This window comes from Zosterops lateralis, assembly GCF_965231275.1.
Source record: "Zosterops lateralis genome assembly, chromosome: 1".
In the NCBI taxonomy this organism is placed as follows: Eukaryota; Metazoa; Chordata; class Aves; order Passeriformes; family Zosteropidae; genus Zosterops; species Zosterops lateralis.
This window is the reverse complement of record NC_139762.1, coordinates 66,903,126-66,917,262: the sequence shown is the minus strand read 5'-3', so window position 1 is coordinate 66,917,262 and position 14,137 is coordinate 66,903,126. Positions and strand designations below refer to the sequence as shown.

The 14,137-nt window shown below is 43.5% G+C and overlaps 1 protein-coding gene across 5 annotated transcripts in view; it reads left to right on the top strand.

Annotated features, from left to right (window-relative positions):
* Positions 1–14,137, top strand: part of RREB1 (ras responsive element binding protein 1) — a 122,058-nt gene that overhangs the window by 96,048 nt on the left and 11,873 nt on the right. For all 5 annotated transcript variants that reach the window (XM_083867679.1, XM_083867681.1, XM_083867680.1 and 2 more), the window contains 2 exons: positions 1,748–1,937; positions 3,534–6,270. In XM_083867679.1, coding sequence (XP_083723805.1) covers positions 1,748–1,937; positions 3,534–6,270 — 2,927 coding nt within the window. The remainder of the gene's footprint in view (positions 1–1,747; positions 1,938–3,533; positions 6,271–14,137) is intronic.

The following is a 14,137-nucleotide window of genomic DNA, read 5'->3' as shown; positions in this document are numbered from 1 at the left end:
TGGTTGTGTTTTTGTTTTCACTGAAGGTGAAAGCTTTGCATCACAGAATGGGTGCTGCCAAGTGAGCTGGAGGAGAGCCGTAGATCCTGATGCTGGAGAAGTACTGTGTGTTGGCCATTCTCCCCCCTCCCTGAGATTGTTGTCACATTTGGCATACCTCTTGAAGTAAACATTGGCTTTATAAATGGCATTGGTTCAGTATTTAATGGAATGCAGGAACTGTGTCAGCAGTATTATACAGGTAGGATGCAAGTGAATTGACAGGAGAGTTAAAGCAGATTAAACCTTCAGCACATATTTATGTCCAGGCTTTCTCGGTACTGTGATAACAATGACTGTGTTATATACACTTCACACTTGCTTCTTTTACCACTCAGGGACTGAGTCCAGTTGCTTTTTGGGTGACTTGGTTATCTCTTCATTTTCAGAGAATAAAAAAAATGGCTGTGGGAGTTTATGTAGTGATAAAATGAACAACAATGGGAGTTTGTTAGGGACAGGACAGGGAGGGAGTGGTTTCAGGGTTTTGTCAGAAGTCATTTCTAATTGCAGGATGTTTTTTTAATGAGTAGGCACATGTCCTTTTCCTTGATGTCGAGAGCGAAGACAGTGGGAAAAACCAAGGCCGGGGCAGATGTGAAAAACTCCTTGTGAATATAATATTCTCACTGAAAAAATCTGACTGCCTCCTATCCACTGGTGTTTTGCTTCTGGGAAAGCAAATCTCCATGCGTTGGCTGGGAGTTGGACCTGTAACCACAAGGAACTTGAGGTTGAGTGAAACAGTGTGTCACTCACTGAATGCAGAATGGACGTGACCTGTCATGCTGCAGAGTTCACGTTCCAAATATTTAAAAGGCAATAAGCTTTGTTGACATGTTGGCTAAATGTTGCTGCATAGCCCTTTCTGCCTGCAGCATGGCTTTGATTGTTTAATGCAATGTTTTATGTGAGAAACCCTTGTTTAGCTGAATTTGGGATTTGAGAACTTAAGAAAAACAAGAAATCACAGCAATAAAGTGTGGATAGGAAAAGCCAGTGCTTCTGCAATTTTCTTCAGGAAAGACTGGCTGTGGAGGTGGTGTAAAAGTGTCAGAAGTATTGAACCTGTTTCAGGTCTTCCTCCTCTGAACCTTTCTCCCCTTCAAGGATTAGTAGTTTTTCTTTTGAAACAGTCTATTTCTCATAACAGCTTTGAAAAATACCAGTGAAAGTTTATGGAAAGGCAGTGTGAGGAAGATTCACATGCAGGTTTTTGAGTGGCATTCAGTAATATGCTTTAAACAGTGGTTATGAAAGGTGCAATTTTTGCGTTTGCTTGCTACTTAGGTCAGATATAGCCTCTCTGTGTCACTGATTTTTTTTTTTTTTTTAAAGTTGTTTTATTTTAACTGTACTTTGCAGTAAAACTGAAATGGTGTAAGGCCATTGAAATAATTTTCATTGGACAATGAAAAGGTTTTTACTAGGCCGTTATCTCAGCTGCTGTTCTACTGTCTGTGCGATTGTCAGTTCTCACATTCTTTAAACTTCCATTGGACTTACTAGCCAGAAACTAGTAGAAAGTGACTGTGACCAAAATGGCCTTTTGTGGTGATAGGTTTTGACACACTGTGGCTTTATTTTGCATTTAGCAAGTTCTTGGTGTCATGGGGTGAGAGGTAAGAGGACGTCCCAGTGCAAGAAGAATGCTAGTTCTTAAACTTACAGCAGTCAGTAAGTAATTTCTGGTTTTTTTCCTTTCCAGGTGTGACATCTGTTGTATTACCTTTCGTACTCATCGGGGCTTACTGCGCCATAATGCAGTTATCCACAAGCAGCTTCCCAGAGATCCCATGGGAAAGCCTTTCATTCAGAACAACCCTTCAATTCCAGCAGGCTTCCACGACTTGGGATTCACGGACTTCTCCTGTAGGAAGTTCCCCCGCATTTCTCAGGTACTCTCTGTTCTTCACAGCTTAAGGTAGCAGCTGCTGCAGTGCTTATCTGATGAGGTCATTGAAAAATTCATCCTGCATGTAGAATATTTTGTGGAAAGTACATCACCACTGTTTGTGTAGGCTTCAAACACTTTTTTCCTCTCCTTTTTTCTTTCTTCATCTAAAGAATATTGGCAGTGGGGGCATTTTCATCATTACAGTGGATAACTATCAGTGTAAAGATGTATAAAAAAAATTGAAGGAAAACTTTGGTCATATTAGATCCTTGCTCTTTTGAGCATACCCAAAAAATCCTGCATCTGAAATCAACAGGGAATACACAGGGTAAGAAAGATGTTATTTATTTTAGTTTACTTGGCAAGGATGTAGTTGGGGTATGAAAGTTTTTATTACAAAAAACTTTGAGCAGTCACCCGACTAAGTAAGCAGTGACATCTTCAGTGATTCCCTCACAAAACACTCCACAGTCCTCCTCATGTAAGATTTGAGGGTTCTGCACCTTTAAGGGACAGTGGATGGGGAAAGTCAGGGAGATAATCTGTAAATATTTTTCTGAGAGCCATAAAACTTTCTGTTGAGTGGTATGATTCCTCCCTCTGTTAAACCTTGCCTGCTTTAGTTTGGGTCTGTATGAAGCTGCATATCTATTTAAAAAAATGAACAGCACAATCCACCATGCTTAGTTTCTGCACTTTTCTTATTCTTCTGGGATTAAAGCATTGATTTCCAACTCTTCTGACTGCAAAGTGAAATCTGCTGCTGGACTAAGGGAGCATGTAGCATGTCTTTCTGTCAATCTGTTACAGTTTTGGTATAAAACTTAAAAAATCGAAAGAAAGAACTTCTTAAACAAAGTTTATTTCTTTTGTAATTAACAACAGACATTTCAAGTTATTAAGGGGTTTGAATGCTGGTATTTTCCTTTTGTAATAATTTTGCTTGCACTGTGAGAGTAGACATAAAGTATTTAGAGTTTATAAATATCTTGAAGCCCTGTACTAGTATTTTTCTTGGGAGTAGTAATGTAATCAGACTTCCCTAATCCAAAATGACTCTGCTTTAGGCTCTGAATTTCATTGATCTACTTTTGGGGGATTTAAGTTTGGTTGGTTTATATATCAATTTGGATGCCTTTTTTTTTTTTTTTTTCCTTTTTTTTTTTTTTTTCTTTTTCTTTTTCTTTTTCTTTTTTGCTTCCTCTCCTCCTGGTTTCTTTGTAGTAGAGCTAAAGGAGATAATCTACTGCCTGGCTTCCTTGCTGTGTAGTATGCTGAGGCTCCTGTCCTGTCAATGACACAAGAGAAGTTTCTGATAGGGAAATTTAGGATGGAAAAGAATTTGAGAGCTTGAATAGCCTTCTGAAGGAGTTTACCTTTATAGAAGGGAACTTTGGAGAATCAGCCCCTAATTCAGATACACCCCTTAGGAGACTAAGGGGAAGTGGGAATATCTCCATGCCAGGTAGGTGGAGGCTGCTCTAAACCTCTTAACTTAGCCAGTGGAAGAGAGAGTGAACTGTTTTTGTTTCGCAGCAGTGTGTGATGCCTTTCCAGTTTGAGATTCCTACTCTAAATATTTTTTCACGTCTTGCAGGTCTGGTGTGAAACAAATTTGCGAAGGTGCATCAGTGACTTCCATCGATTTATTTGCGAGATGTGTAACAAGGCATTCCCCATGCTTTCGGCACTCAAACTGCACACAGAAACTCACGTGGTGGATCAGGGAAAAGACAAGCACAAGCCACAGTCCACAACCCCACCCAGTGAGAACCCAGACCAGAAAGCCTTCATGGCATCCTTGGGCCTACAGTACACCAAAGACATCAAGCCTATCAAGCAGGAGGACAATATACAAGATGAGGTCCAAGAAATGCGGCTCAGAGCACTGAAGAGTAACCTACCTCAGGAACCTGGCAGCACCAGTCTGCTCAGCCTCTCTCCTCTGGAAGCTGCCTCCATGGGAGGGTCATTTTCAGTCCTTCCCCCTACAAAAGAAAACATAAAGCTTCTTTCGCTGCAGCCTTTCCAGAAGGGCTTTATTATCCAGCCTGACAGCAGTATTGTGGTGAAACCCATCTCCAATGAGTCTGCCATTGAGCTGGCAGACATTCAGCAGATCTTGAAGATGGCTTCTTCTGCTCCTCCTCAAATCAGTCTTCCTCCACTTTCTAAGGCACCTTCTGTCCCTGTGCAGTCGATTTTCAAGCATATGCCACCACTGAAGCCAAAGCCTTTGGTAACGCCCCGAACAGTTGTCGCAACCTCTACACCTCCTCCTCTTATCAGTGCCCAGCAAGCCTCCCCTGGCTGCATCAGCCCGAGTCTCCCACCTCCTCCTCTGAGGCTGATCAAGAACTCGGTGGAGTCCGCCTCCAACTCTCATCTCCCACAGCCAGGAGCCAAATCAAGTCCTTCCTCGCAGTTGCTCCTCCAACCCAAAGTAGAGCCTTTAACTCAGCATGAGATGAAGACACAGCTGGAGCAGGACAGCATCATTGAAGCTCTCCTGCCTCTAAGTATGGAAGCCAAGATCAAGCAAGAAGTCACAGAAGGCGACCTCAAAGCCATCATTGCAGGGGCAGCGAACAAGAAGACCCCAACTATGAGGAAAGTTTTGTACCCCTGCCGTTTCTGTGACCAGGTGTTTGCCTTCTCTGGTGTCCTGAGAGCTCACATCCGTTCTCACTTAGGCATTTCCCCATATCAGTGCAACATCTGTGACTACATTGCAGCTGACAAGGCCGCGCTGATCCGGCACCTGCGGACGCACAGCGGGGAGAGGCCTTACATCTGTAAGATCTGCCACTACCCGTTCACAGTGAAAGCCAATTGTGAGAGGCACCTCCGAAAGAAGCACCTCAAAACGACCCGGAAGGATATTGAGAAGAACATTGAATATGTCACCAGCAACGCTGCAGAGATGGTGGATGCCTTCTGCTCCCCAGACACAGTGTGCAAGCTGTGTGGAGAGGACCTGAAGCACTACCGGGCCCTCCGCATTCACATGAGGACGCACAGCGGCTGCCAGAAGAAGAAGCCCTTTGAGTGCAAGGAGTGTGGCACGGCCTTTTCGGCCAAGAGGAATTGCATTCACCACATCCTCAAGCAGCACTTGCATGTGCAAGAAAAGGAGATTGAGAATTACATCTTAATGGTGGACTGCAGTGCCCAGGAAAGCCAGACAGACCCTTCTTTATTGGAGGACAGCACTTACATGGACCACAAGCCCATGACGCCTTTCCTGGAGCCACAAAACGGCTTCTTGCTGGGAGCATCATCTCACGTTTCCATCAAACGTGAACCTATGGGCAACTTCCCCATGGATTTTGATGAGCCATTGGATTTCTCTCAGAAGAGCAAAAGCCTGAGTGCTGTGCAGGTGAAGCAGGAGAACCTGTTCGGCTCATCTCTGTCCCTCTACGACTGTTCCATGGAGCCTATTGACCTGTCCATCCCCAAAATCCTGAAGAAGGATAAAGATGATGCCTCCTGTGAAGCCAGAAATCAAGAGTTGGCTGCTTCTGGGAACAGTGATAAAGCCTATAACTGTCTGCAGTGTCCTTTGGTTTTTGGTGCCAATGGGAACTCGGAAACAAACCGGGGTGTCAGACATCCCCAGACACTGAAAGGTTCATTGCATTTGACTGTCCCAATCATTTCCCCAGCTCTCCCCAGCAATTCTGCCTTGCTGAGACCCCTGAGGCCTAAACCACCACCACCTCTCTTGCCAAAGCCTTCAGTAACTAAAGAGCTGCCGCCATTGGCTTCCATTGCACAGATCATTTCATCTGTGTCTTCTGCTCCCACTTTGCTGAAAACAGAGGCTGCAGACACCAGTCCCAAGGCAGTGAGCAGCTCCACTGGGTGTGACAAATCAGGGAATGCCAAAGCTAAAGTGACAATCGTGACCACCGTTCAGAGAGACTCCAGCCTGCCCAGTGACCTGTCTCAGGCTTGTAATCCAGAGCAGTCTCCTGTTGCTGATGCTGGGTTGACTAAGAGAAGAGGTAGAAAGAAAGGAACGAAAAATAAGCCTAAACTTAGGAGTAGTGTGGATCTGGAGTCAAGTGGGGAATTTGCCAGCATAGAGAAGATGCTAGCTACCACAGACACTAACAAATTTAGCCCATTTCTGCAGTCCACTGACAATTTCAAGGAAGAAAGTGGCAGAAATGGAACAAGTGAGGATGAGAAGGAAACTGTCAAGGATAAGCTGCTGAGAGGGAAGAGGAATGCTTACTCAGACTGCCTGCAAAATATCCCCTGTCCTTACTGTCCTCAAGTCTTTCCATGGGCACATGCCCTGCAGCGGCACATGCTCAGTCACACAGGTAAGAGTGCTCCGTGCTCACAGTAGGTTGTAGCCCCTGAGGTTGTTCCCCATAGAATGGCCTCTCCGTGGAGGAATCTTCCTTTCTTTGATGTCTGAATTGTATTCTTCTTTATTATTTTGCTAATCCCTAGCTGTTGCTGTTGCGTAGTGGTGGTGGTAGGTTTTTCAGAAATGGAATAATCTCTGTGTCTTGGGAGTATCAGAGGGTAAATAAAACCGTTAATACCCATTTGACTTCAGTGGCATAACTTAGTGTAGCTGGAAAGAGGCTCAGGTTTCAGTTGTTCTGTTATTATTTTCGTGTCTTGAAGGGGAACATGTGTGTTGAATATTTCATTGTGCCTTACGTGGTTTGTTTGTCTGCATCAGTAATGATAAAAAAGATCTCTAGAAATGAGAGACAATAAGCGTAGAACTGTGGCAGGAAAATAAAATAATAGAGTGCTTAGCATTTTTTTTTCTTGCGGTGGCTTTTATTTAACAGATCAAAGGAGGATGAGAGAAACTTCTCATCCTGAGCGTTACGTAATAGCTTGCCTCTAGGAAAAGTTTCTCCTCACAGATAGACAACTAAAGGTGGGCACATGCCCTAAGGTGTGGAGATGTGTATGGAATCTCTAGCATTGTGCTGCTGTGTAAGTAACCTCAGACCCGGTGTAAACAAAAGGAGGAGTTGGAGAGGTAGATTTATTCTAGGTCTGGGGTTATTTTTCATTCTTCACTATAAAGGAAATAACTGCATTGAATGCTGTGCTGATTTGAAGTTCCCTTATTCTTCCACCCACACTGTAATAAAGTAATTAGTAGATTCTCATCCTGTTCTAAAGGGAGAGGACAAAGCTCTACTTGCTGTTGCACCCTTTTAATTCAGTCACAGTTGTTGATACTATTTACTTCATTATACATCTTAGCTCCTGGCATAAACAATAAAAGTTAGGGATTTTTACAAGAAACCTAGGGGATTTGAGTGTAGCCTTATAAAAGTTAACTTGCTTTTATTTTTTTTTTTTAAAGAAAATGAGGTTTCCTGAAATGACTGTTTCATGTCTGTGCTAAAGAGGGAAACCTGAAGAGGTAAAAGAGGTTAGCTAAGAGGTTTAAACGGAATCTGAGCTGTGGAGCAGTCCCTATTACAGTTTGCTTTGGGTGACGTGAGGACATAACTTGCAAGGTATCAGTGCAACAGTGAGGCTATTGTTTTCTGGTCCACAGAGACCAAATTATTTCATCTTATTAAGCATGCAGTTTACTTTGTGGTGAAGGAGAGCTCTTTTACTCATATCTCAATTGTTTTCCAACACCCTGGTCTCCAGAAAAAAAAGACATAGTTACTGAAGAACTGTTCATGAGACAGAAAACAATGGAGAGGCTTTTCCCAGACTAAGAGGTTTGACCTGCTTATTGATGGCAGACTTCCAAGGTAGCAACACTGGTGTAAACCCTTAATGAAGACAGGAAAATGCACTCAACCATGAATTATACTGGTAAAACTTGTCTCCCTTACGACCACCAGGCTTGGAAGGAGACACCATCCTTTTAGAAAGCCTGTACTGCAGTCCCCACAAGGAGATCAAGCAACTGTGACCATAACAGGGCTAAATCATCACCACAGATACAGGATTTTTGGTGGTACTACAGCAGTGGCAATAATCACATTCCAGTCGGTGTGCTCTGGCAGTGATGATACTGAGCTCTTTTTTCATCATCATCTTGGTGTTGAGAGAGACTTGTTGCTGGAGGATCAGCCCCACAGCAAGCTTTGGCTGGCCTTGGAGCATCTGCCTTCCGATGGCATGTGCATTCTCTTTCTAAACTGGGAGTTTCCAGCAGCTCCCCTGTGGCAGCAATGTCCATGAGGCCTATTGGAGGGGAGGGGGAAGGCTGAGCTAGGAAGGTGGAGGAAATTTAGGCCAGGGAGGTGGTGCCAAAGCAAGCCAGAGGATGCATTCAGGTGGAGCAAGCCCTGTGTCTTTATGGCGGGTGTCAGGTGCTGATGGCTTTTGGCAGCTCTGTGGTAGATGCACACAAGTTTTTTGGCTTTATCTTCTGGATGGGCAATTTGGTTTTCTTGTGGAGAAATCTACAGTGTTGTAGTGCAGCACAGCATTCTTGTCCCCACCTATTGCACAGGCAGATAGCTCTGTTTTTTGAAATGAGTTGAGAAAAAAAATCTATTTGCTAGTCTTTGTAAAGAGAAAAGGGGAACTTTATTACTGTGTGTGCTTGATGGCTGCTCCCTGACCTGGGTAGAGAAAGGACTAACAGGCTGACATGAATGGAGTAGATGAGAGTCCTGGTGATCTGCTTCCAAACTGTATGTGTTGGATATGTGATCCATAGGCAATCACAGCAGGCAAGCCAACTGTATAACACTGCTATCAAAAAAACCACCCCAAAGCAGCTGTTTGAGCTAAAAAGCAGCACTTGCCTCTTCTGTGTCCATTTGTAGGAAATTTGTTATTGAGGTAATTCATGTAAGTGGTCTAAGTTAGGATGAGGAAAAGGTATATAATTCCAAGCATTTAAGTGCTATCTGTGTATTATGAGTTTTGAACTGCTGTATTCATACAGACATAAGATTTTTGCAAGTGTGTCTTTCATGTTCAATAAAATTTCAGCACCTTCCACGTGGTGTCAAGGTCACATTTTCCCTTTGTGAAAGTGCAATAGTGCACATGCTACCAGTGACCCACACCCCTCATGCAATCAGAAGTGTCTCTCGTGGAAGATTTTACCCTGTTTATCCTTCCTTACTTCAACACTACTGCGTGTTTGGGGTTTTTTTTAACTCAAAACCATTTCCATGAACAAGCATACACCTTCCTCAGTGGTTTTTTATTTCAATGGTGAGCTCACAAGCGGGACACTGAGAATTTGGCATAGCTCAGTTTTATACAGTGCCCAACACAGTAGCTGTGTTTTGTTTGAACATGCTTGAACACTTGCTTTTAATACTTTCTTTCCCTTGATGTCTTTACTGTATAATTTACTCTTCTGTGTTCAACTCGGTTTGCCTTTTTTGTTTTTTGCTCTTCCCTGCTGCTTTTGACTTTTTAAATTCTCAGAATAGTGACTAAGATGCGCCCTGCAGGTGATGTGGTTGGTTTTGCTCCTTTTGTAGGATGCACATCAGACTAGGTTCAGTATAAAATTACAGTAATGGTCATTTTTAACCACTAGTTTGTTATAGATAACCTAATCTGTTTGCAGAGAATCACTTGAGAATATTTTCAGAGGGATACTGGCCAATCTTACTTGGGCCAAGATTAAATTTTGTAAAAGGTGAGGTTTAGTGGCAGAGGAGGTTTTTTGGTTTTGTTTTGCTGCTACAACAGGAACAATCCATACAAAGAAATATCAATAAACAAAATAAAGGAATAAATAAATAGAAAACTCTTACACCTAGCCTATGAACCTGAATGTTTCCTGTTGATTTGAGGTCACAAGTCACCATAAAAAAGGAATTTGGAGGTATTTTTATTCTTTGCTTTTGTGATTTAAGTCTAAGTAAAACTGTAAACATCTTTGCTTTGCAACATTTGTAGTTACCATGGTGAATAATTGTTTCTGCTAGGACAGCAGTGGCAGGAGATACCTTGAGGACTGATCTTACCTGCTTGGATTATTCAAATGACTCTTTATATTGAAAAGGACACCCTTCAAATGACTGGCTACTATGAAATGTCCAGACTAGGCTGATCCTGCTATGCTCCTAACCAAAATTTACACTCAGTCCCAAGTCAATATTTAAGCACAGATGTATTTTAATACAGGCTATGACTATTCATATGGGAAAATTTAATAAGAAAATCAAATCACATTGACTTTTTAGGTTACCTTCCAGTGAGTAAGTGTATTTTATCAGAAGAGCAGTTGCCTTTAAGGGGCAAATACAGAAGGCAGAGAAAACTGCTTTTTTCAATGTTCTTTTTTTATGACTTTAAATGTGAGATTTTTGGAAAGCATTGCAACTTGGGGTTGAGAGGATTGGAGTTTGCACAGTAAGTGGAATTTTTGTTTGCATTTTGAGACCCCCAACTGGGACGTCCATGTGGAAAGAAGAACATTTTATCTATTGCAAGTATTGGTCTGACAAGTATCTCAAATACTTGATTGATACAAACGTTTTAAAGGCTGAAAATAAGAGAAAATTGTGACCTGAGATGCAGGTTGAGTTTCAAATAATTAATCCTCAGCTAATCCTGTCATTGCATGCTTGAAAAGAAATGTGGAAAGGAATTGTGCTATCATGAAGCAAAAGGATTTCTGCTCAACTTTGAAGTTTTGTATTTGCATTGTGAATGAAACCAGATAGAAGTGCAAAAACAGTGATATTTGTAGCCGTAAATTTATGGTTGAATTAGCAGGCATCTAAGAGGAAAGAGTGACTTGAAAGCCTACAAAAAAGCGGAACCATGATGCATATAAAAAGTTGTGTTGACACTGGAAGAAAATTAAGAGAAAGAAACAGCCTCTGAGATGTCTGTGGGATGTGGGGAATCCCTGGTACAGGTTGAGATGTTAACTAGAAGAGAACGAACTTTCAGAAGATGAAAGTGAGAGAGATACCCACAATGTTCTATCAGAGAGGCTGCTGGCTGTGGCAAGGGGTGGGCGGTGTGTGTTTTCAGAGGTTTTGGGCGTGACGTGGAAAGTGTGACAGGAGCTGATCTCCTTTTACAAGTAACTATCCTCTCAATCTCTTTCTTCATCACAAAGATGTCTTGCAGGATTGCCTTCCCATTGCACTGCATGATCCTGGCTTTTCTTTCAACTTTTCCTGTGCTTAGTCCTTTCCCTGTTCTAGTCATTTAAATGGATTACAGACACGAAAAACTTTCTTCTAAGGGAAAACAATGTATTGCTTATTCAACATATGGGCCTTGATTCCACTGAAGTCAGTGGAGAGAGGCCCTGTGGCTTTGATGGAAATTGTGTCCAGCTCACATAGGTGATAGGCATTTCCAGAGAGAGCCTGCTGTTGAGGAGCTTGCAGTCAGAATATTGTGGCTGATCACCAAATGGTAACAGAGGCAAAAGAAGAAAACCAAGGAAGCTTCCTATTACACACAAGGGGGATATTCATACATTTTATCTTGTGTCAGGCCAGAAGCCCTTCCCCTGTCAGAAATGTGGTATCATTTTTGCCAAATCTAGCAGAATTTGCACAAACCTGGAGTTGCAGCTGCTACCTGAGGAGAAGTGTGCTTATCCCCCAGCCTAAGGGAGAGGATGTTGGATCTCACAGTGGCGCACACAGTTTTTCCCAGCTGTTCAGAACACCAAGGCCAGGTTGTACTTGGTCAGGCTGAACACTGCAGACAAGCAAAGTGTAAGAATGTGATAAGTACCTTCCTTGTTGGAGCAGTGGTACTCCTGTTTCCAGTGGTAGCAGGAGGATGTGCTCTTTAGTGTGAACACGTGAGGGCCACTTCCTCCAGCCTGTTGCTCTTAGAGCTCTATCGGCATCCACAACTCTTCATTAGGGTTGTGTGTTTGAGAGCACATCCCTGCCCACTCCCATTACAACCTGTTTATGGAGCTGCTGTCTGCAGGTCCTTCCAGTTGTTTTCTGAACCTGCTGATGCAGTCTGATTTTAATTTGGCTGCTGCTGCAGGCCAAGCCAGTGATCCTGGAGAGACATCAGCAGTGGCTTTGAGTCCTCCTGCCTGGATATGTACCTGACAGTGCTCTACTGAGCATCACATAAGCACGGTTTAGATTGTTTTACCTTGTGTTAATCTGCATTGAAGCTCTGCTGTCATCATACTGCCCCCTCTGATTTGACAGTAGTGAAAGAGATTGGCTGTCAGATCATGCAGGGCTTCATTGTAGCAGGTGAGTGGCATTTAGCCGGAAAGGAGGAGCTGACACAAAATCAAGGGTGAGCACAGTCACTCCAGATTTACTGTGCTGACCAAATGGGATGTGTGCAAGAAGGAAGCTCAGCAGATGGTGGTACATGTCCCATGCCTGAAAACTGCTTGCACAAGGGAGCTGTTGCTGTAAGTTATTCACACCTCCAGTACAGACAGCGTCACTCTGTGTCACTTTGAGTTGGTTTCATGGGAGAATTGTTGAAGTAACAAACCTAAAAGCAGCAAGAAGTTGGCTCTGTATGTCAGGGTAGTTAAAATTACAAATGAGTTATTACTCTCAACCTCAGGGTAGCTGCTGATCAGATTGCACAGAGTGTGCACAAGATTTTCCTCTGACATCTCCATGCACCAGTTTGTTTGGGAAAGTCTGCTGTCTTGCTAACCTCTCTCATCCTTTCTGCTTCTTTTAATACAGCAGGTTGCCTTGCAGTGATTCAAATGTGGTAATACAGGTCTCAGTGCTAGTCTGGCATTGCAATCTGCCATGCTGGGGACCTGTTAGGACATGATTTGATCTTGCCTATCATGAAGAGACTAAGTTGCCTCGTTACCATGTTAACAGCCTGTAACTTCAGAGGGCTGTAGCACGGTATCTGCACTGTCACGTGGGCCCATCCTGCCTATGCAGACAACAGATGGCTACAGCGTGAGAGAGGAAGACTCGTGTTATGACATGATCCCTTCCGAGAACAAAAGTCTGCAGGAAGGGCTCTGAAAGTGCTCACCTCTGAGAGTTTTTACACCAGAATAAAACTGAAATGTCCTACTTGAGTCAATTGAAGACTTACTTTTATAGTTAGAGGGGTGCTAAAGCAGCTCAGCTGTTTGGTGGTGTGAGGAGGCAGGCATTTCTAAAGCTGCTCAGGCTTGGTGCAGCACGTAGGGTGGGTAGGACTTGGGTGCAAGGTAGATGTTGTTCTCAGCAGCCGGCGCCGGGCTGGTCAGAGTGGTTCGACCTGCCCCCGGCAGACAGAGCCTTGGGCCATGGTTGGATAACACAAAGCACTTATTGGCAGTACTGGCTCGACCTGTTCCCAACTGTTCATCCCTGCAGCTGTGGCTGACCCAGCTGCCCAAAAAAATTAAAAGGGCAAGGGGAGGGACTGGCAGTCATGAGATCAGTTCCCGGATCTGGCTGGCAGTACAGCCCTAAAGGAGCACATTGATGCAGTTGAGGTGTGGAGCTGGCAGCATCTTCTGGGAGGCACTGGGATAGATGCTGTTGAAATTGGCTTTGTTGTCAGTGCTTTGTGTCTTCAAATAGCAGCTTTAGGCATCAAGGAGGGAGCCCAGATCCGATAGTGCACACAGTTATAGTTACCACATGCACTTTTTAGCACAGCTTAGCCTTTATAACTGGCTTCAGCAAGCAGTGGTTAATCACGGTTCAGAATCGTTCAACGGCTTTGGACTTGCAGTCTCTCTCCATTACCCAAGAAAAAGGGATTTCCAAATCCATGGAAGTAGACTAAGAATTTGAAAATGTGGCTAAGTTTAAAATGAGGTGGTTTCTTTTGGTGCTGGCTATAAAAGGTGGGTAAGCAGCATGCTCGGGGCTCACAAGCAGAGTCTTTGTGAGGGCTGTCCTTGGAAATGAGTGGTTGTCTGGATTTCACTGTGTACCAGAAAGAAAGGGGATAAAGGGAGATGCTTGGATGGTGTTTGGTCAGCCATAAATGAAGCAAAGCTTTAGGATGAGGTGTAAGACAGGAAGTGCAATTCAATAGGGTGTCACTGGGAACAAGTTTATAGAAGGTTTCTTTTGGTCTTGTTTTAAACCAAAACAAAAACAGGATGGTGGTTTAGAACAGGATTCAGAGATGAGGAGGCTGTGTAAGTGATGGGGCTTGCTCATATCCTTGCTACATGGATAGGAAGGGAATGGTCTAAAGCGTCTGAAGCAAACTGAGGACATTTTCCCCAGCTCAGAGCAGTCAGGCCAGGGTAGAGCTGTCCTGGTCCGGGCAGAGAGGCATACAAGGAAA